At 36.2% G+C, this 21,450-nt stretch overlaps 2 protein-coding genes across 3 annotated transcripts; one reads left to right on the top strand and one right to left on the bottom strand.

Annotated features, from left to right (window-relative positions):
• The first annotated feature begins 11,139 nt into the window (after positions 1-11,139).
• LOC124821684 (uncharacterized) lies at positions 11,140-11,892 on the top strand. The gene is made up of 2 exons (XM_047293608.1): positions 11,140-11,167; positions 11,423-11,892. The coding sequence occupies exons 1-2, from the start codon at positions 11,140-11,142 to the stop codon at positions 11,890-11,892; spliced, it is 498 nt and encodes a 165-aa protein (XP_047149564.1).
• A 1,475-nt stretch (positions 11,893-13,367) lies between these two features.
• On the bottom strand, positions 13,368-20,932 carry LOC124821683 (tyrosine-protein phosphatase RLPH2-like). Of its 2 annotated transcripts, none has more exons than XM_088096923.1 (4): positions 20,279-20,928; positions 14,238-14,305; positions 13,897-14,076; positions 13,368-13,749 (listed from the first exon to the last, which is right to left on the bottom strand). In XM_088096923.1, the coding sequence occupies exons 1-4, from the start codon at positions 20,799-20,801 to the stop codon at positions 13,579-13,581; spliced, it is 942 nt and encodes a 313-aa protein (XP_087953049.1). In that variant the 5' UTR covers positions 20,802-20,928; the 3' UTR covers positions 13,368-13,578. The 2 variants fall into 2 exon arrangements, with proteins under 2 accessions (XP_087953049.1, XP_087953050.1); XM_088096924.1 differs by having other exon boundaries at positions 13,645-13,785; positions 20,279-20,932.
• Positions 20,933-21,450: the final 518 nt, after the last annotated feature.

The following is a 21,450-nucleotide window of genomic DNA, read 5'->3' as shown; positions in this document are numbered from 1 at the left end:
ACAATTGGTTTGAAAGAGAAGTCAATATTTGAAGAATAAACCATGATTGGAAAAGAAGTAAAGATTTGGAAACCTTCCCTTTTAGGTTCCATAGTCTTGGAAAGAATAGAATTTGTCATCCGCAACAATTTCTCATTCTCTTTCTTCTCTCTTTCTTGCCTTTCTCTCTTTTCTTCTTTTCTTTCTTTTTCTTTTCTTTCTTCTTCTTTTCTTAATTCCTCTCTTCTTCTCTCTTCTCTTTTCTCGTTTTCTTTTCTCTCTCTCTTCTCTTCTTCTTTCCTTTCTTCCTCTTCCTTTCTCTCAATCTCTCTTTCTCTTTTCTTATTCTTGAGCTCTTTAAGTCTTGCCCCACATTCTAATTCTCTACGAAGAAACCCATGATCATTTAAACGCTCAAGAAATAATTTTCCATCATCAATGCAATCCCTAATTAGTTTTAGGTTTCTTTTAATGCTTGAAGGCACAAACTTTCTTCTCATGCAAGCTTTTAAATCATGCCAATTATGTATGGAGGACTTTCTACCTTTCCTAATATGATATTGTCTTTCATCCCACCACTCACTTGCATGTTCTTGTAACTTAGAGAGATATATGCTAAGGACATAATATTCACTCTCTTCATAAAACCAAGGATTTATTTTATCAATTTCTTTTTCCCAAGCTAGGTATGTTAATGCACCTATGTCTTTACCAAAGGATGGAAGATTCCTAGCTTGTTTAAACATTTCATCAACTCTATCTAACCTAGAAGACCTATATGAACTATAAGAAGACATCTTTGTTTTTAAAAGTTTTCTTAATCTAAAGGGTTCAAAACTTTCACTTAGACAAGTCCCAAGTAAGAGAGGTGAGCTAAAGAGCTGTTTAACTACCAAGTCTTGCCTTGCCAGAAATGTCTTAGGCTACTAACTAATTACCCCTTAAACTAAAATCACCTTTAGAAACAAAGTACACAACTCAAATAATCACAAACAATTAAACACTAAAATACTAGACTCTTCGGACTCTAATGTGTGAAAAGGCTTAGAGTTTAATCCCTTTTAGCCTAATCACCCCTAAACGTGAACACAAAATCAAACAAACAAAACACTTCAGAAACCAGCAGACTCTAATGACCCCTACGAGATACACAAATCAAGTCAATATTAAAGTCTACTCCTATGGTGAAGCTTGTAGCTTTGGCTAACAAGACACATTCACCTGTCTAGCTATGATAAAATTAAAGCAAGTTAAAGTTGCCAAGATTTTAAAGAGCACCAAGGACTCTTCCAAAGCACTTGGACTTTATAAAAGGCCCTTTTACAAAACAAAAGCTAAAGCTAACAGTGGCTAACACCAGCCTATTACAAACAATTTGAACAAATCAAATACAAAGAAAGCAAACTATGCTACGGTCCTGGTCCTGGTCCTGGTCAGCTACAATCCACTTTTGATGCCAAGTCCTTGTGCCAAAAAGATGTACACTCCTGTTGCTGGTTCGGCCAGCTTTGGCCCCTTTTCTAGCTTCTGGTTTATCCTATAATCACAAATGCACAAAACTGCTGTGAGTATTCACTTAGTTAAAACAGATTGCAAAAGAAGATATAGGGCAGTAAGAACTTCCCTTTCTCTTGGTTGCACAAGCTTTCCAAGCTTTCCACTAAGAATCTGCTGCTGCTCAATTAATGGTCTCAACTTATACTGCACAAACAATTCCAACTAAATCAGCAGATCAAACAATTCTAATCCTAATGATTGCAAGCCATACTAAAGAATTTAAGCATATCAAAAGCAATTGGAGATAAAAGAAACTCCCTTTAGTTCAGATGGCTGCTACTGTCTTCACTGAAATAGCTCACAATTTACAATATGCTACAGTACCATCAATATTGCTTTTCCCAAACTACACAGAAAATTCACACTAAATCAGCAGTTCATGCAGTCCACAATGAACAATTTTAAACCAAAGCAATGTAAACAATCAGAAGCAATTAAAGTAAATAACTCCCTTCAGTTCAAAGCTTCCACATGAAGTGCTTAGGTTTTTGTCTTCTCAGTAAATTTCTGCTCAAGCTAAACTCTCAAGTATCAGCTCTGCACACACCAAAATCAAACCAGATTTCATTAGACACATGCAAATGGTCATTATACCAGAATCAAAAGGATATAAGTCTACGCTGAAACCAAACTGATTAAACAACCACCCTAGTCTAATCAAAATCAGATTAATCCAATGCAATGCAGAACAATTCCAATTCAGATTGGCTAATCCTAGTGTACAAAAATTATCATACCAGATCAACTTCCAAATAATGCTAAGCAATACAAGCTATAACAGGAATAGTTCAACCAAAACAGAAGCAATTTAAGGTGAAAGACTCCCTTTAGTTCAACACTCCCACAAGAAGTGTTTCTGCCTCTGGTTGCTTAATCTATACTCTGTTGAGGTGCTATAGCTGTATCAGTGAAGGTTCTGGTCTGCACTCCTAAATCCCACTCAATGCTGCAGTTTATCTATACACCAAGATCCCAGAGAAAAACAATAAAAATTCAGAATTGATAACAGCACAATTCAGATTGGATTATTATCAACACAGAAAACAAATCCCAGCCCTAATCTAGACTTTCTCCCTGCATTGGTGTTGCTGAACCCTTAAAAGATCATGTCAGCTTTCAATCAACAAGTACAACATCCAATTTATTAGTCTGAATTAACATAAAGAAACAGTTTGCACATGTTAAGGAAAAAAAAATGAAACCATATGATATCCAAACAGAATATTCAAGCAAATATGGTTTACTATTTTTAGTCATGCACAAATCTAACACGAAACTGCACAATAGAATAAAGAGACTCCCTATTCAGCTTGGTGTAGTTTATGCAGGTAGCAAAGCTCCTTTTGCTCCACTTGAGGTACTCTTGTGTTAGACTTCCCACACTTACAAACTGCCTTTGAACAACTTTACTCCCTGTAAATGTTAATCAGAACAAAAACTGCACAACTAAATGGTCAGCACATTTCAAGTTCAAAACTTATTTCAGCATTTAAACAAGAACACACTCTCAACAAGAAATTTGGCTCATAGATGCAGCCACACAAAACTCACAAAAATCAGTCTCTCTTAAAGCTTAAAGCACTCAAAATGGAAAGGTTTGGAAGGGAGATTCTCCCTTGGCAGTTCAAAGCTGGAGAGTCTTTCAGACCACCACCACCTAAGATGCTACCAAGCACACAAACCTTCTTTCAAATTCCAGAAACCATAGTGTAACAAGCTTCTCAATCAAGAATGGCTAGGCTAAGGTCAAAATCAGAAACCAGAACAGAACAGGACAGCCACAAGACAATGGAAGCACCAGATAATGAAACTGACAGCACAATAGGGAAACTGACTCAAGATCAACTCTAGACCAGATTACAAAAGCAAACAAAAACTTCAATTAGGAACAGCAGAACATAATGCACATGCATTGAGACAAAACCAGGAAAGTCAATCAAGACAAACAAGAAACAAGGTAATGAATAAGGTGAGCACACAAACAGAACCTAACAAGGGATCTAGAACAGATTAAGAAAACAAATAAAAAAAAATGCAGTAAGGAATTGTAGAATTGGTTGGTGAACACAGGTTTCAGATGCAAAATTGAACTTGTCCAATAGCTATTTTTAGCAATTTCAATTCTGGACACAATTGCACACTGAAATCCATTCAAACAAGTTTAATGATGCTTGTTTTGATCATTCAAGGCCAGTTTACACAATTTCATAGGCTTTTACTCAAATTCACATGTTCAGTTCCTTGTTTTTCTTTTCAGAATTTGCCTCTTTTGAACTGATTTACTCAACTCATGCCTTTATTTCGTTTTGGACCAAAACAGTGATTAACAAGCATTGAAACAACTTAGTTCTGCAATTTAGAAGGTTTAAAAATGGTTTGCAAAGACTCTAGGACTAAATACACAGAATTCCAGCAATGATCTACTACTGAAATGAACAAAAAAAAAAAAAGCAAATGACTCAAGCAAGGCAATACAGATCGGCCAACTACAAATGAGACTCTATTGGAGTTTTCTCAGTGCAACCAAGCTCTGCCAAAACGATTCATTGCTTGTATGGTATGCACATGGTACTGGCTCAATCAATCATATGCATCTCAATTCCAAATTCTCAGTCTAGTGCAGAAATAACCAGAAACAGATTAGGCACCAAATAAGTGTTGTGAACCAATGCAAAGCTGCATCTCATGTCAAACACTATGCACCCGAGCTCTTAATGAATTTGTCATTGCTCATATGGTGTGCTGATGTTGATCAAACAGCTAATCATGCAACAAAAACCTTAAGAACATATTACAACTGATTTAAAAGACAAATAACCAAATTAACATGACTTTGACACTACAGAAATAGATTTCAAAACTTAAAAGACTCAAAGATTAAATTGAACCGAGCAAAATGATGAAACACTGACTCAAAGCACCATAAGCACATATCAATAAACCTTGTCAGAATATGGAAACCTAAACATATGAAGAGATTCAAAACACGAAACACAAACAAGATTTGCAACAACTCAGATCAGAAAAACAAATCACGACATTAAAGGAAAAATGATGAACAACACGTAAATGAAGAAAACGCAACAGAGACTCGAAACAGAAACTCAGAATCAAGACAAAATCAAATGAAACAAAACTCAAAACAGAAACGATGAACAATGACAGAGATACTTAGCTTGGAAGCGTGCTCGATCTTGCTCTGATACCACTTGATGGACGAACGCCTGAGGAGAGGACGAAGGTGCGTGTCGCGATGTCCTTCGAAGTTTCCTCCAGAGATGAACGCAGCGGAAAATGATGACGAAGCTCTAAATCGAGAGACAGACTCAAGAAAAACCTAAGATCTAAGGTTTAAACGGTGGAAAACCTAGATTGTTCGGTGGAAAGTGGATTAAACGGTAGAAAGGAGAAAACAATCGGTGAACTCGAAAGGTAAAGTGAGAATGATGAAGGAACCCTAAGTTTGGATGAAGATGTTCGGTGTAGAGGTTTATAATGGCTGAGACGAAGCAAAGAAATGAAGGAAGAAGGAGATTCTAGTAATAAAAGGCTTATTGTGCAGAACCCTTGAGAGGAACAACTCGCGAGGAAGGAGGCGAGAGAGTGAAATGCGAAATGAAGTGGTGCGCGTCTGATGCGCGAGAGAAAAATGAATGGAGAGCGCTGACGCATACGGGGTGGCAGCGAAGGACAGGTATCGTGGGATGAGAGAGAAAGCACAGTGAAAATGGAAGGAGAGAGTGTGCTTGGAAGGTGGCTAGAGGGAGTCTTTGGACTCTCTAGCCTATGACTTTCAAGAGAGAATAGTTTCTGATTCAGAAAACTCAATTCTCATTAATCTCAAAAGTGAATGATACAGTGATGGAGACGGGTATTTATAGTAACCCATGCTCCTTACAAGCTAACCTATAAAAGGTAAAAATACTAAACAAGGACTACGTCGGGCAGGATTACATCAGTACAACAACACTACTTCTCTAAATAGAGTAGTACTTTTTTTATTGTGAATGGTTTGATCCTTCTAAAGCTAGTACTAGAGTGGATCCTAGGTTTAACATTGTCGAACTTCAAATGAGATTAAGATATCGACCGTTTGATCCTTTTATTCTACCAACTAATGTCAAACAGGTTTATTATGTGCCATATCCACCATTCTACAATATTGACAAACGTGGTTGGGTTGTTGCAATACAAACCAAGTCTAGAGGTCTCATTAACTCAAATGAGGTTGAGAAAGATGTCGCCAACCAACTTGACCAAATGTCAAAAGCACAAGAAAATATTGAAGTTGAACGTATATAAACATTGCACGACCCTGATGGTGATGGAGATGAATTAGAAGCACCAATACAAGGAGGACAAGAAGAAGAAGAAGAAGAAGAAGAAGAAGAAGAAGAAGAAGAAGAGGAAGAAGAAAAAGAAGAAGAAGAAGAGGAAGAAGAAAAAGAAGAAGAAGAAGAAAAAGAAGAAGATGAAGAAGAAGAAAATGATGATGATCATGATGAAGAAGAAGAAGAAGAAGAAGATGAAGATGAAGATGATGATGACGATGATTGAATCTTGGACATCTATTGTAGCAAATTTAACTAGCATTTCAAAAACATTCCAATTAAGTTATACAAAATACCATCTTAAAAGTTGTATGCAATTATTTTACGTTCACTTTAATTTGTACTGATCATTCCTTAGTCCTTTCTACTGTTTTACTTTATTTGTAACCATTTCAATGCAGTAATGACATGAGAATGTTCATCACGTCCTGATAAAGGAAAAGGGGTAGCAAGGCCTAAAAAGAGGCAACGACAGGCACCACGATATCTACTTAGGGTGCCTGCTACACTACCTACCACTACTGCCCCCAATCCATCGTTTGTGGGACCATCACATGCAACAGACCCCTCCCCCTTTAGCTATAGATGACATTCCTCCTACCTCTCTAGTACACCCTCATACTCCCCCTACAGCAGACCCTCGTACTCCCCCTACAGTAGACACTCTTCCTCCCCCTTATGGTTATTACTTTCACTCCTCCCCTTAACCCTACTTTTCATCTTCTATACCGGCTTCTGAGATTGTCACAGTATCTGGTGATCCAGATTTAGCTGGTGATGTTGTTGACCCGCCTCTCCATGATCGACCATGGATTGAGCCTTATGGTTGAGGGTAAGAATTTAATCCTTTTTTTAATTATTTTGATGTTTTAAGTTTTCCTTAATGCGATAGACTTTTTATTTCTTTATATGGAGGTTTGTTCCATCCAGGGTTGCTTCCCAGGCCATCATACAATCAATTAAGCAACAATATTTGAGTCCATGGCCTACTTGGGGAGCAATACTTGTAGACGATAGAGAGTCATTCTAGCAGCATTTTAAGGTGAACAACCCATTAAACTAATTGTCATTCTTATTTTAGTATGTTCATTAATCAATGTTTCTTTTGTTTATTGTAACATATGAAGGTGCAGTGGAAACCTGAACATGAAACTCCTATACAAAGAAATTTCCACAGTAAAGCATCTCATCGACTGTCAAAGATGTTTAGGGATGCCCACTTGGCAGGGGAGCGGCCTTACTGGATGGATGAGCACGTTTGGAACTCTTTACTCGCTCATTGGAATTCAATAGAGTTTCGCAATAAGTGTGCTAGAGACCAAAAGAACAGAGCTTCTGAAAAGGGTGACACCCTGCATACCGGTGGGTCGATCACGGTTCATGAGCATGTCATTCGTATGGTAAACCTTCATTACTTTCATGTTTCTTTCATATTAACGTATGTATTTTCTATTTCATGTATACTTCTAACTCTAAATTATGTTACAAGCACAAGCTTTGGGACAGGCGGTTCATGTTGATGAGGTCTTTGCATAGACCTATGTTCGGAAGGGAACTACTGAATTCGTTGATGAAAGGTCTTGAAAGACTCATGGAAGCAAATAACACTGCTAATACTAGCTAGTAATTTTTATTTATGTTACTGTATCATTCTCTAATTTTTAATGATTCAACAGAAAGAATTTTCTACGAGACTTTCATAGGTTATATCCGAACATAGGTCAGCTCCTACACCAAATGATGTAAGTAATGAAGACAACGACATCCATAAGACACAGTGTTGGGTCGATGTCGTTGGTGGAAAGAAAAAGGGACGAGTATACGGTGCAAGACAGTTGACTGCAAATTACACAGCAGCAAGAGGAGGTACTCTGAAGCATCAACCTTCTTCTTCAACCACCACTGCTGACGAGGCCGTCGAGTGCTTGACACATCTACTATAACAACATGACTTGGAAAATTGTGATTTGAGGGAAGAATACACTAAATTGAGAAATGAGTTTACAAACTCTAAGTTCCTAGTCATGAGAGCGTTGCTTGAAGCTTCAGACATTCATTCCATCGGTAGCCACAACCCTCCTCGTCACCCGCCGTCCCTCGGTAGCCCACATCAGTCTAGTTTTCATGTCATTTAGGCTTGTTTTTGGCCATTTTCTTCACAAGTGATTGAAATAATTGATTATTTAATTTGATAATCGATTATTTTAACCAGCTTTGGCCTTTTTTTATGTTTCATCATGGAAATGATTGATTATGGCATTGAATAATCAATTATTTCTGTTAGATAGTTCAAATACACTAGTTTTGCACCTTTTGGACTTCCCTTTTTAGTGGGATGCGATCTAACATGTTTTTGGGCTTGCTTGGGCTTAAAGAACCTTCTAGAACTTGGTTGAAAAGAGGAGGATCTCATACATTGCATCTACTCTTGAGAAAGGTTTAAGAAGCTCCCTAGTTCAATGTGCCTTGGCTAATTCATTGCATTCAAACTTCATATAGGTTTATTACTCTCTCTTATAAATAGGAGTGGCCACCTCTTGTAAACATAACTTGAAATATATGAAGGGAACCTCTGCCAAAATTTTCAATCTCCTTTACTCTGAGTTCATTAGGTTTGTCATTTACTTGACTTCTCCTAACCTTTTTCCCTTGATGGTTGGCCTAACCTCCTTCAAGATGCACTTCCATACCACTCTTTACACTTCCTATCCTCCATCATTACATGCTTTAACTTCTAGAGTTTCTTCTACACGGATTCTTCTTCAAGTTGCTTGAAGAAGATTTTACATCTTTTGATGTTTACAAGGTTAGCCATTGAGAAGCTTCACACTCACTTGAACATCTTTATTTGATTGATGAGCTTGTATGAGAATACGCATTAAATGTGTTTCATGCATGAATTAAATGGTTTTTTCGTTCTTTAAACAACATCTTAATAATCTTGAGCGAGCTCCCTGCTGAGCAAGAGGTGAGTGAGCAAAACCCACTATTTATGTTTTCACACAACGAGCTAGTGTCCGCTGAGCGAGCACAACACTTCTTGCTGAGCGAGAGTGAGTGAGCATGACCCACTGTTTCTGTTTTCGCACAACGAGCATGGTTCCCTGAGCGACAATTCCAGAACCTGTTTTCTTCCTTTCTTTCCTTGTTTTCTAGTAACTCTGAACTATGATATTACATTGACGATGGAGTGGAAGCATATGTTCTATTATATGATAATTGATTTTTGAGATTTTATATATATGTGTGTGTGTGTGTTTGAAGTATGGTCAATGGACGTAATTCCAAGACTCGTGGAGAGATTTCATGGTAGTGCCTTGATTGTTTTTTTTTTTTGTATGAATGTGTGGAGCTTTGAACTGGTGATTTATTCTGACACTCTAATTATCATTCATTCTCAAGTAGAGAGGGATGAGTCATGTGGTGAGAGTAGCGGGAGGTTCTTGTCTATAGGCTTTGATCATGGCCCTAGGCAATTGAAATGAACTAACCTTGTATGGTAGCTTGGTGTTGGCCAGTTGTATTATCATACAAGTGAACAGACTACCAATAGTTCGACATCCATACCTAATCCGGATGAGTATTGTCTATGTTATGACATGTATAGGATGAGTGGTTTTTTATTGTCCTAATTTGAGTTGATGTTTGAATTAGTGTGTGTGTGTGTGTGTGTGTGTGTGTGTATATGAAGTTGTCTTGTTTATCTAGCTTACCCTTGTGTTTGTGATTTTGTTGTATGTTTTTGGTTGCTTTTCTTGACGATGATCATCTGGTGAGTGTGACAGAGGATGATGAGGTCTCTTTTGAGCAGGCGTTAGAGGGAGGAGCCGCTGACGTTTAGGATTTTAGTTAGTAGTAGTTGTATATAGTTTTGAGTAACCTTTATATATAAAGTTTTAAATTTATAGTTATTTTGGAACGACTATAAATAATACTTTATAATCTTTTCTCTAACTGTTTCTTTATATTAATCATGTGATGACTATTATATAGTTTTATGCTATATTTTAGGATGTTACATTTTTGTTATTAGAGCAATTCTTTCCTTAGAAATCATGTAGGTTATGAGTGTACTATGCTTTTGGTTGTGTACTCATAGCTTTGTCTAGTTGGTATCCTTGTTTCTTTGAGTTGGGTTGATGACTTTTCTCTCTGTATAAATAGAAGATGACACCTAGGCCTCCTCCTCCCCTACCCATAAATCAAGATGCTCTAGATCTTATGAGGATGATGGAATCTGTTATAACGGCAATGAAATAGCAGAATGCCGCTTTGGTGCAACAGAACACAGTGGCTTATAGTAGTTGGAAGTTGTCAAGGTGTCAGCTGACGTATCCCAAAGGCAATGTATGGAGTTGATGAGTAGTGGAAAAGCTGCAGCTGAGTCTTCTTCTTCTATCCTTGTTCATTCTCAGGAGTGGAGCCTTGAAAGTTTCTTACAGCATCACCTAGCTAAGTTTGATGGTAAGGTTCCGACATACGGAGAGAATTTTTTATGCAAAGAGGTTCCCTGAGGAGAACTGATTAACTTACACCGAGTACTTGCTAATAGGTGAAACTAGTCATTGGTGGAGTGGTATGAGATCCTTAATAGGAAGCAATGGTACTCTAATTACTTGGGAGTTGTTTAAAAAGAAGTTTTATACTGAGTATTTTCCAGATAGTGTCATTTTTGCCAAGGAGGTGGAATTTCTATAGTTGGTACAGGTGGTATGTCTATTTCTGAGTACACCGATAAGTTTAAACATTTGCTTCATTTTCATACATTGTCCATGGATGAGGAGTGGCAATTTAGAAAATTTTAAAATGGTTTGAATGGTGATATCAAGTTGTTAGTTGTTGGCTTATGCATAAAGGAATTTCCTTTTTTAGTGGAGAGAGCTCGAGTTATGGACAAGAAAAAGAAGGAAGTGGATAGTCAACAAAAGCAACCTCAGAGAGTTGGCGGACCATCTGGGTCGAAGCATAGTAAGGTGGATAGGAGGACACCCTATTCTAGACCTCCCTCTCGTGGGTCTAGAGGGGCTTTTTCTCAGTCAGCAAGGCAAGAAGGACAACCTGGTGAAGTGAAGTGCCTTTACTGTGGAGGACCGCATTATAGAAATGCTTGTCCTAATGGGATGGTGTAAGGAAGTGTTTCAACTTTGGGAAAGAAGGGCATGTTGTTGTGGACTATACATAAACTAGAGGGTCAGGATCTTAGTCATAGAGGTCAAGTTCGTCTCATCATATAGGAGGTGGTAGACCTTAGGCTACAAGCAGGGTATATGCTATGTCAAGGTCAGAGGCTATGGGATCAGGTAATCTTATTATCGACAGGTTCTTGTTGTATGGTAGAGTTTGTTTTGTTTTGTTTGATTCTGGAGCAACACACTCTTTTGTGTCTGATGCGTGTGTGCATGAGTTGGGATTGCTGGTTAGAGAGTTGTAGTATGATCAGGTTGTATCTACTCTAGCTTATGGGTTGGTCACGATGTCTACTATGTGTGCTAGATGCTCTGTTGTTGTTGAGGGACGTCAGTTCAGAGTCAATTTAATTTGCTTACCGCTAATAGGTTTGGAGGTTATCTTTGGGATGGATTGGCTATCTGTCAATCTCATTCTCATAGATTGTAGTGAGAAGAGGTTGTTATTTCCAGAGAAGGAAGAGTCAGTTGTGTTGTCTTCAGGGCAGGTATGGAATGAAGTAAAGGAAGGGTCTTGTTGTTTCTTGGTTTTGACACATATGGAAGTGGATCAGAGTGGAAGGAGTTTAGATCACTCAATTGTGAGTGATTTCTTGGATGTATTTCCTAAGGAAGTACCAAAATTACCTCCTTATATGGAGGTTGAGTTTTGTATTGATTTGGTGTCAAGTGCAGGGTCAATATCAATAGCTCCTTATCGAATGGCTCGTGCTGAGTTAGTGGAGCTAAAGAAACAAATAGAGGAGTTGTTAGAGAAACAAATTATCAGACTGAGTGTCTCGTTGTGGGGTGCGCCGGTGTTACTAGTAAAGAAGAAAGTATCTACTACCCAGAATTGATGATTTGATGGATTAGGTACATGGAGCCACAGTATTCTCCAAGATAGATCTAACATCAGGCTACCATCAGATTTTGGTTAAGGTAGGTGATGTGCATAAGACAGCTTTCAATTCTTGATATGGTCATTATAAGTATGTGGTCATGCCTTTTGGTGTGACTAACGCTCTAGCCATATTCATGGATTATATGAACAGGATCTTCAGGACATTTTTAGATAAGTTTGTCATAGTCTTCATAGACGATATTCTTATCTATTCCAAGACTCATGAGGAGCATGTTGATCACCTCAGGATAGTGTTTAGGGTGTTAAGAGAGAAGAAGTTGTAAGTCAAGTTGTCTAAGTGCGAGTTTTGGATAGAAGAAGTACAGTTCTTGGGGCATGTGATATACATGAAATTGTCTTGTTTATCTTGCTTACCCTTGTGTTTGTGATTTTGTTGTATGTTTTTTATTTCTTTTCTTGGCGATGATCATCTAATGAGTGTGATGAGATCTCGCTTAAGTAGGCATTAGATGGAGGAGCCGTTGACGTTTAGTATTTTTGTTAATAGTAGTTGTATACAGTTTTGAGTAACCCTTGTATATAAAGTTTTAAATTTATAGTTATTTTTGGATGACTGTAAATAATACTTTATAATCTTTTCTCTAACTGTTTCTTTATATTAATCATGTGATGACTATTATATAGTTTTATGCTATATTTTTTGACATTACAACAAAACCTAAAACACTTCTACATATTCATGATGATAGTCAATCTTTAAAGAATAGAAATATTGGATTCATTAAATTAATAACCATGGCTTCAACAAACATAAGCCTGGAAAGCATTCCAATAGAGAGACATTGGAAGCATGTGCAAGCGTGGAAAGGTCCTACACATTTTCTTTCAACCTCCAAGATATAATTTCATTTCTATTGAATTTTGAGTTTTCAAATTTCCTTTCCTTTTATATTTGAACTTTGGCATGGGTTAATGTGATCTAGAAACTACATTTGCATATCATGGAGGGAAATTTAGGTGTCATTTAGGAGGTTAGCAACTTTTGGATGGCAACGTTAGAAATAATAATCATCACTCGTTATAAATCATTTTTGAAAAAATGTACAAAATTTGAATTTGTAAGACTACTTATATGAACGACTACTTACGTCGGATCTTATCTTGAACTCCTAGTTAAAAATGTCTATTCTATGGAGTTTATTATAAAGATGAATTTCCTTCATCTTTAAATGACTCTCTTCTAGTTCCATCTTTATAAATCTTCTATTTTTGCAGTTTCTTGACTTTTTGTATCTTATTCTAATTGTAAAATGAATGCAAATGTCTCTAATATTCATCAACTTAGAAATCTGAGCTTAATCAAATCTATAGATTGATCTTTGATTATTTATATAATTGAGCCTCAAAATCTAACTAAAGCTTATTTATTCAGTAAAATAAAGTTGATACTAACATGTCAAACTTAAACAATTCACAAATAAACAAGTCATTCACATTGCACTTGTCATATAAAAGGTGAAAGATTAAGATCCATAGCATTGGGAAAAGGAATAGTTCCATGCTTTATTAACCACCTAAATTTCATATCAACACAAAATATCTCATCGCTAAATGCTCATGAGATCTAAAGCTTAACAAGTTGACTACGCCATATACAAACAAAAATATCATGAGTATCAAACTATTCTGCTAATACATCTGTATCACGAATAATCTTCTGTGAAGGAAGAATAATTGCAGCCACTGGTTTATCTTTAAATCCGCCACCTTCATCAATGATCAGCCTTAAGCCTTCTATATGAAGTTTCGCATGGTGACCACTCACAATGATGGTTGGACTTGCACTTAGTTCCTAAAAGAAACCAATAAGCCAACTTATTTAAAGATTCTACAAAAGAAAAAGTAAAGGCATAAATATCCTTTTAGTCCTGAATATAATTTTCCCAATTTAAAACCATATGATGTAGCAGTAATATTATAATACGCAGCAAGCTATCACCTCTGGAATATCCCACACACTCTTTCTCCCACTTAGAGCCTCCACCTTAGGCACCCGAGTATTTCGAGCTTTCAAAAGTTGTAACTGTTCTTTCACATCTACTCTTTTCTCCAAACCAGCATGAACAGCAATCAACTTGCAGCATTTACTTCCATCTTCAGTGTTAATGAAGACATCGTCCTAGCAAAATTTTATCCAGAGAACTTTCAGCAATTCTTCATTTAATTCAAATCATTAAGCAGACGAAACAAGGATGCCAAATCAAGAGGCAACCAGATAACTTAGAAATCTATCATATGATACGACCACAAACATAAAGAGGCAAACAAAGTAAGCCTCACCTCTTCATGGACCCAAACCAAATCAGCCAGAAATTTCTTATGCTCATCAGGAACAGCCTTAACCAAATCTGTATGCAATGAACTGCCCTTCAGTCTAGAAAACATTAATCAATTTAAAAGAAAGCGCTAGTTAGACTTCAAAACAGTACTCATACATTATACTTCTAGGACAACGAAGATCCCCTAGCTATATAACAGTAACTATAATTCACCAATGTCATTCATAGTAAACCTGAAGCTATATAAAACTACACATACTAAGTTACAAACCAAGTTAGCAAGATCAATAAAACGAAGCAAATTTCACCACAACCTCAACATTTCAAAAACCTTGACATATCAAAATAACACAATTAACAGAAAGTGTAGTATTCAAGATTCAAAATATAATTTAAAAAGAAATACCACCAATATACCGTTCGTTCTCACACATTCTTTTACAAACTCTATTATTGAACTACTTTCTAATACGTCAATTCCGTTGTCTTGTAAAAAAAGTCACTCTTCGAACCAAAATATCAAATACTGACTTTTAACAAAATAAAGGACCAATAATAGAAAATGTGTTGAAGTATGATTATAATTTAAAATTACAAAAATGCATACATGACAAAAGTGAATTAAACAATTTGATCCGTGACAACTTGTATTGCTCTGACCTAACATATTTTCATCTATACAACTTAGTGCTTTGATAGATGTAATTATAAATTGAAAACGTCACAGGGCAAACTTTTGTTGAAGATATAACTGTTGGAACTAATTAACAAACAGAATATATTAGTTTTTTTTTTTTTTTTTTAAATAAAAGTTACATTGATTGACAGGGTAAATCTGTTTTTATCCTATTCTTTTAGCCACAATCTTTTAGTCAGTTTATTAACTAATACTTTTACTCGTGTTCTATAAATACGTCGTTGATTTCCGTATGAATAAAATTATACCTTCTGCACTAAAATTCTGGAAAAAAGAAAATTACAAATTAGTATGAGAGCTTTTATTTTGTGATGGTGAGTATGAGTTATAGACAATATAAGAAGACTGACATTCCAGAATTGGCTCAGATGAAATATCACCAGATCAGACTGTTAAAAGAGAAACCAAGGTAAAAAATTGTCTTTTTTTTTCTGCTATATAAAAATTATTTTTACAAGAATTATGAACTTCAATACCTCAAAAAATAAGATGCTAGGTGTGAAAGAACATAGCAAAAAAGACATGCAGGTTCTGAACTTGGTTAGAGAATTTGTGATGTAAAGCATGAAGGAGACAAAAACAATTAAAAGTAATGTTGATGGACAGTTGAACATAGCAAATAAAGTGCAGTTTCTTGGAAAGGACTGTCTTGATGAATGAATAGCTCAAAAAAAATTTGGTTACTACAATAGAAAAGCATGAATCGAATATATCAGCGTTGGAGGAGTCAAAAGATCTATATCAACCATCACCTAAGGAGACTTGATTAATGCACTACGTGTGATGAGTCTCATGACTCACCATGAAGCCTTAGAGGACTTTCCAAGAAGAGTGACAAGAAGCATGACTAGAAGGGAGGCATCTTCCTTACCTTTGTTTTCTATTTCCTTATGTTGACTTTACTTGTTAAGTTGAGTTGACTTGACTTAAGTTGACTTGTTGACCATTGACCATGGTGTTTGTTTTGTAAGTCAAGCTAGTGCCAACTTGGAGGAGAATAACATACATGGAGTGGAGGAGAGGCCCATCCTTGGGGCCAAGCACATCTAGCGCACATTTGGAGAGGTTTGGGAGGCAAGGTTGACCTTCTCTTCTACAAGGTCAATAGGCACACAAATGAAGAGCCTTGGAGACCAAACTAGGGTTCTCTCCTTTTCAAGACACCTCCTTTGACCTAGCTTCTAGAACATTAGTTTGTCCTTTTATAGTTGCAACCTTTAGCTTTATGTTTTTGCAAGGAGACCATTTTTCACACTTCAAGAAGGGGCTTCCCAAGACTATTACGAGGGTTGAATATTTTGGAGATTAATACACATATATTTGACCACCTTTGTGAGATTGTCTCTTTGTGAATGTCTTCCGCTCTAGCCTTATCTTGAGATTAGAGCTCACGTGGCGGCATCCCCACTTATATTGGGTTGATGAGCCTTAGTCGCCCCTAAGTGGCATGCTACCCTTGCTTCCCCATCCCTTTTCAAGTCTTCCATTTGTTCATATTTTCTTCATTTTAAGCTTCTTTCAAGTTGCCATTTACTTGCTTTTGTTTCTTGTTTTATGTTTAATGGGTTAATTGAATTCTCTTCTTCTCTTGAACTCTTAGATGTGCATCTTCACATCTAGATAACCTTGCTTATCTTAATATCTAGTGGGAATCTTCCTAGAGTTTTCTTAATCTCCATAACATCATATTTGCTATTTCTTAAAATGGGTCATTATCAACATGCCCAAGAGTAGAGAAGAACAATAAGATAAAAGGAAATTATACAGGTGTTTTTCATGTGAAAGAACAAAACTTAAAAGGTGACAAAGACAAGAATAAGAAATGGGAGAATAAAAAGCTAGAAGGATTCAATAAGCAAAAAGGAGAGACCTATCATCCCTTCCATATTGCAAAAAGACAAACCATCCTCAAAGAAAATGTAGGCAGGGACCAGATATCAAGTGTAGAAAATGTGGTGATCTAGGATATGTAGAACTAATCTACAAGTTTAAATTGGAAGAGGCAAAAGTGATTATTGAAGGAACAAGAAGGAAAGCAACTTTTTGTTGCAAAAGTGACCCATGGTTATTAGAAAACGGTTGCACAAATAATGATCAATGACAATAAGACTTTGGCAGGGACAAAAAGGATAGAAAATTTGCCATTTAGATGTATAATTTTCATTTTTAAATAATTATAGGAGGTGATATTTGTAGAGCAACCAAAGGGACTTAAAGTTAAGGGACAAGAAGAAAAGGTGTACAAGCTAAAGAAGGCCTTCAATGGTCCTAAATAGGCAAATAGGGCTTGGTAGGGTAGAATTGATGAAAATATTCAAAATCTTGGTTTTGTTAAAAGTCCATGGGAAGCTACATTATAGGTGAAATGGTCAATCGTAATTTAATCATAATTTCTATCTATGTTGATGACATCCTTGTGACAAACACTAGTGAGAAGCCAATAATAAAGTTCAAAGTTGAAATGCCAAAAGAATTTGGGATGACAAATCTTGTTTTTTTTTTTCTTCGGAACAGAGGTAAAGCAGGGTAAACAAAAGACATGTTGAATGATAGGATGAATTTGTTTTTATCCTATCTTTCCGGCACTATCTTTTTGTCAATTTATTAACTAATAGTGTGTCTTAGGTACGTTGATTTCCATATGAATAAAATTATGCCTTCTGTACTGACAATTCCTGATAAAAAATAATATACAACTTTTTAACAAGTTGATACCTGAACATAGTCATGTGCATGTATGAACCAATGCAACACAAGTTGTCTGTTAGGATATAAGGAGAGGAGAAATTCATTAAAAGTTAATATTAACGGATTAGTTAGTTGGTTAGACAAGTTAGTTAGATATAAATAGGGAAGAAGAACAAGAGAGATGCAAATTTGTTGTTACTGTAAATTGGCCATTGGCTCTTTCAAACGGGGAACCTTTGGAGGACAGATTCTCTTCTATTTCTTGTTCTCTTCATCCTATTGAACACAAATCTTTCTTTTACTTTTCAATCCTTGGTTCTTAATAAATTAATCCGAACTTCTGGGTAGGTTGGACCGTTGGAGAAAGTTGTCACTGAGAAAGGTATGCAACTCGCAGAATTAAAAACTGGTATGGTTTATACCAAACATTTGCTATTGCAGATGAAAAACAAGAAACCGTCATCTGTTGAGGAGGAAAATTAATAAAGGCGAGAAATCGGTGGAAGAAGAAGGGGAGAACAGTGGGTTTGAGGAAGAACATGACTTTCTTCCATGTTCTTGGGCAAAGAAAGTCGAATTATCAACTTTTGAAAGTTTAGTAATCAAGAACCACTCCCTTTGTTGTGGAGAAGAAACAAAATATGGTGAACGAAAATTAGTATGAGAAGCAGAGGTTGAAGTTATGAGGGAGAAAGAAGTTGATATTTCCATGAAGAGGGAGAAACTGAAACACATTGAAAATGAAGTAGTAGACTTTCTCAAGAAGCAAGATGAAGATTCAACCATCAAGCTAGTAATGGAGCCAAGACAGAAGGAAGAAAGTCAAAGACAGTCTTGGTAATTATTGGCGTACAGACTAGACCCTCATCCCCACCACCACCCATGCAGCCTAACATGAGTTTCTCTATAGGAGGCAAGTGGGTTCTCATTTCCAGGAAAACATCACAATGCTTAGCAGGAGGGCAAATGAAGATCATGGTAACAACCTGGAATCAAACTTCCACAATTCCATCCATGAGGACAAGTTTGATTTTAGGAGGGTTGTATTGTTAGGATATAAGAAAAGGAGAACTTTATAAGATGGTTATAATATTAATGGCCTGGTTACTTAATTAGAGTGGCCTGGTTATAATATTAATGTTCAAGGGATTGTAGACTGAGCATTGAATTTTGAGTAAGGAGAAATCCTCTCTGAAGGGAAACCCTTGGAGGACGAATTTCTCTCCACTTTCTTATTCTTTTCATCCTATTTCATAAAATATGTCGTTTCCTTTTCGTTTCAATTCTTACTTCCTAACATTAAAAATATATCTTAGTTACTTTTAAAAACCAAATACTACATTAGCTATGATAAAATTTCATGGAAGATAGCCGTAGGATTCACCCTAAAATCAGCTTTAAGGTCTATTCACTTCATTGAAAATGGAAGAACAACTTTCTATATAAATTAATAGTTATGCAATAGTTACACAACAACAACAATAACAAAGTCTTACCCCCTATGGGAAATCAGCTATACAGATCACATGACGCCATTCCACACTGTTAAAACTAAATCTTCATAAATATTATTTAACCTGGTATTTTGCTTGACAATTTCCTCCTATGTCCTTTTTTGGTTTCCAGCTCCTTTTCACATAACTAGAACACATGCAATTTACTCTTCTAATTAGCGCCTATTGTGACTTTCTTTGAATGTATCCAAACCAGTTTAACCGGTTTTCTATCATCTTTCCTTAGCGGGTGCTACACAATCTTCTCTTGTATATATATTATTCTATATGTTGTCATTTATTGACATTTATCTTACTATTCTCAGTTTTTAAATAAAGTAAATAAATGCTTAAGGCAACAAATTTAAATCATTCTATTGCTTTATATTTCTAATTTTAAAAATCTATCCAATCAGAAAATATTTATTACAAATTAAAATATGATCCTCCTTTCCTTCTTCAAAACCCAATTCTATATCATATCCTTACAAAATCCAAACACCATGGCCTTAAAATTTGTTGATGGATCTTGGTAACACCCTAAGACATTGGCTATGAAATATCTTAGGCACGATTAAAATCTGTCTTTCCAAATCAATCAATTCTTTTGTCACCAAAATATTTGAGTTTCATATAGTTATCCTATAAGTAATAAAGAATCATTCTAAATATAATGTTTGCACTCTGATAATAAATCGTATCTGTCAAACACCTTTAGTTTTAGAAGTAAACTTACCATGCATGATTACTTATGTTCGAATAACAAGTTATCTAATATGCAGTTATATTAAATTCCAACTTTTAAAATAATTATTAAAAAACTAACCAATACATGATAACCGATCTTTTTATTTGTAACCATTATAAGAGCTTGAGTCATTCCTACAAAACTTCAGTTCTTTGAGCTGGTTATTCTCAGAGCAAGGGTATGATAATCTATAATTGAATATCAGTTTGAAGAAAAACTTTGAGAAAATATAAATTAGTTTTACGGTATCATACAAATTGTGTGTGATTTAAGCTCATAGTGTATGTAGTGTGTGGTCATTAAAACTTAAAATCTTTTTCTTTCAATGTAAGTAATGAGTAAATTGAATTGGCAGGAAAGGAAAAGAAGACGAAAACAATCAGTGGTAGGCAAAGCCAAGAACAAGAGAGGCGAACCAGCGGAACCATGGGGAACTCCATAGGATTCAAAGGTTGGCCTAGCGTCGTAAATTGATCCTTGATACTCCGTCTCCTTGACAGTGTTATACTTAACCTTTATCTTACCACTCCACCTTCGACCTTGCAGGTGCATATTCTCGAACCCCTCACCACCGAACCACCCTTCACGATCCTCGCTCGCCGAGTACTCCTTCCACCCATCCGAGAACGGCGACCCGTCAGGAGGTGGCGGCAGGAGGTGAAGGAAGGCGGCGAAGGCCAGGTCATGGTTGCCGGAAAGGAAGACGTGTTTCTGCCGCGGGTAACGGGAGGGCAATGCCACGAGGAAATCGATGACGAGGCGGGTGTCGGGACCGCGGTCGCAGTAGTCGCCGAGGAAGATTACGGTGGCAGTTTCGAATTCGGATCGTTCGATGCTGCGTTCGAGGTTCAACCATAGATTTTTCAGCTTCGTTACGAAGCCGTGGATGTCGCCTACGCAGATTACGAGCCTGGGTTTTGGGTTTGGAGGCTCTGACATTGGTGCGATTTTCTAGGATTTGGTTTGGTTCCAAGGGTTCTACTTGGTCGCTTCAGTTTTGAAGAATTTGATTTATGCACGTGTCTTAAGCTAGAGGAGGGAATTCGGATTCCTAATGCATCACACATTCTACGGTAGTTATGGTTTTTATGGATCATTTGCTTTTTATTTTTCAAAAGCTTGAGAAATAACGTGGTTCTTACGATTTTAGTACATAATTTTGTTAAAGAAACACATTATATTTTATTCCGATATCGTTTAGATCATAAGATGTAGACAGTGGCGGATTAATTTAAAGTTTAATAAAACTGATTTAATTTGCGATTCCAATTTGTAGTTTAATTAGTTCTGAATTACACTATTTATATTTTCCATTAAAACAAATGGCAAATACCCAAAATAGCAGTTAACCAAGGATTGGATTAGGATTTGGAGACTTACTCTCTGCACCTTTCATTTGCTATTTTTATCCTTCATTTATTAAAGTTTAAATTAATAATGATTTAATGATGTTCTAACAATCAATAACCTTTAAACCTATTTCTATAAACCCTATGTGTACTTATTTCCCATTTCTTCATTATTGAGTGTCATTTTTTTACTATTTTCATTGTTTCACTGGTTTTTTTTAAGCTTGTAGTGGTCATTA

Source organism: Vigna umbellata, chromosome 8, assembly GCF_029865625.1.
Source record: "Vigna umbellata cultivar VRB3 chromosome 8, Vumbellata_1.0, whole genome shotgun sequence".
NCBI lineage: Eukaryota > Viridiplantae > Streptophyta > Magnoliopsida > Fabales > Fabaceae > Vigna > Vigna umbellata.
This window is presented reverse-complemented; position numbering and strand designations above follow the sequence as displayed.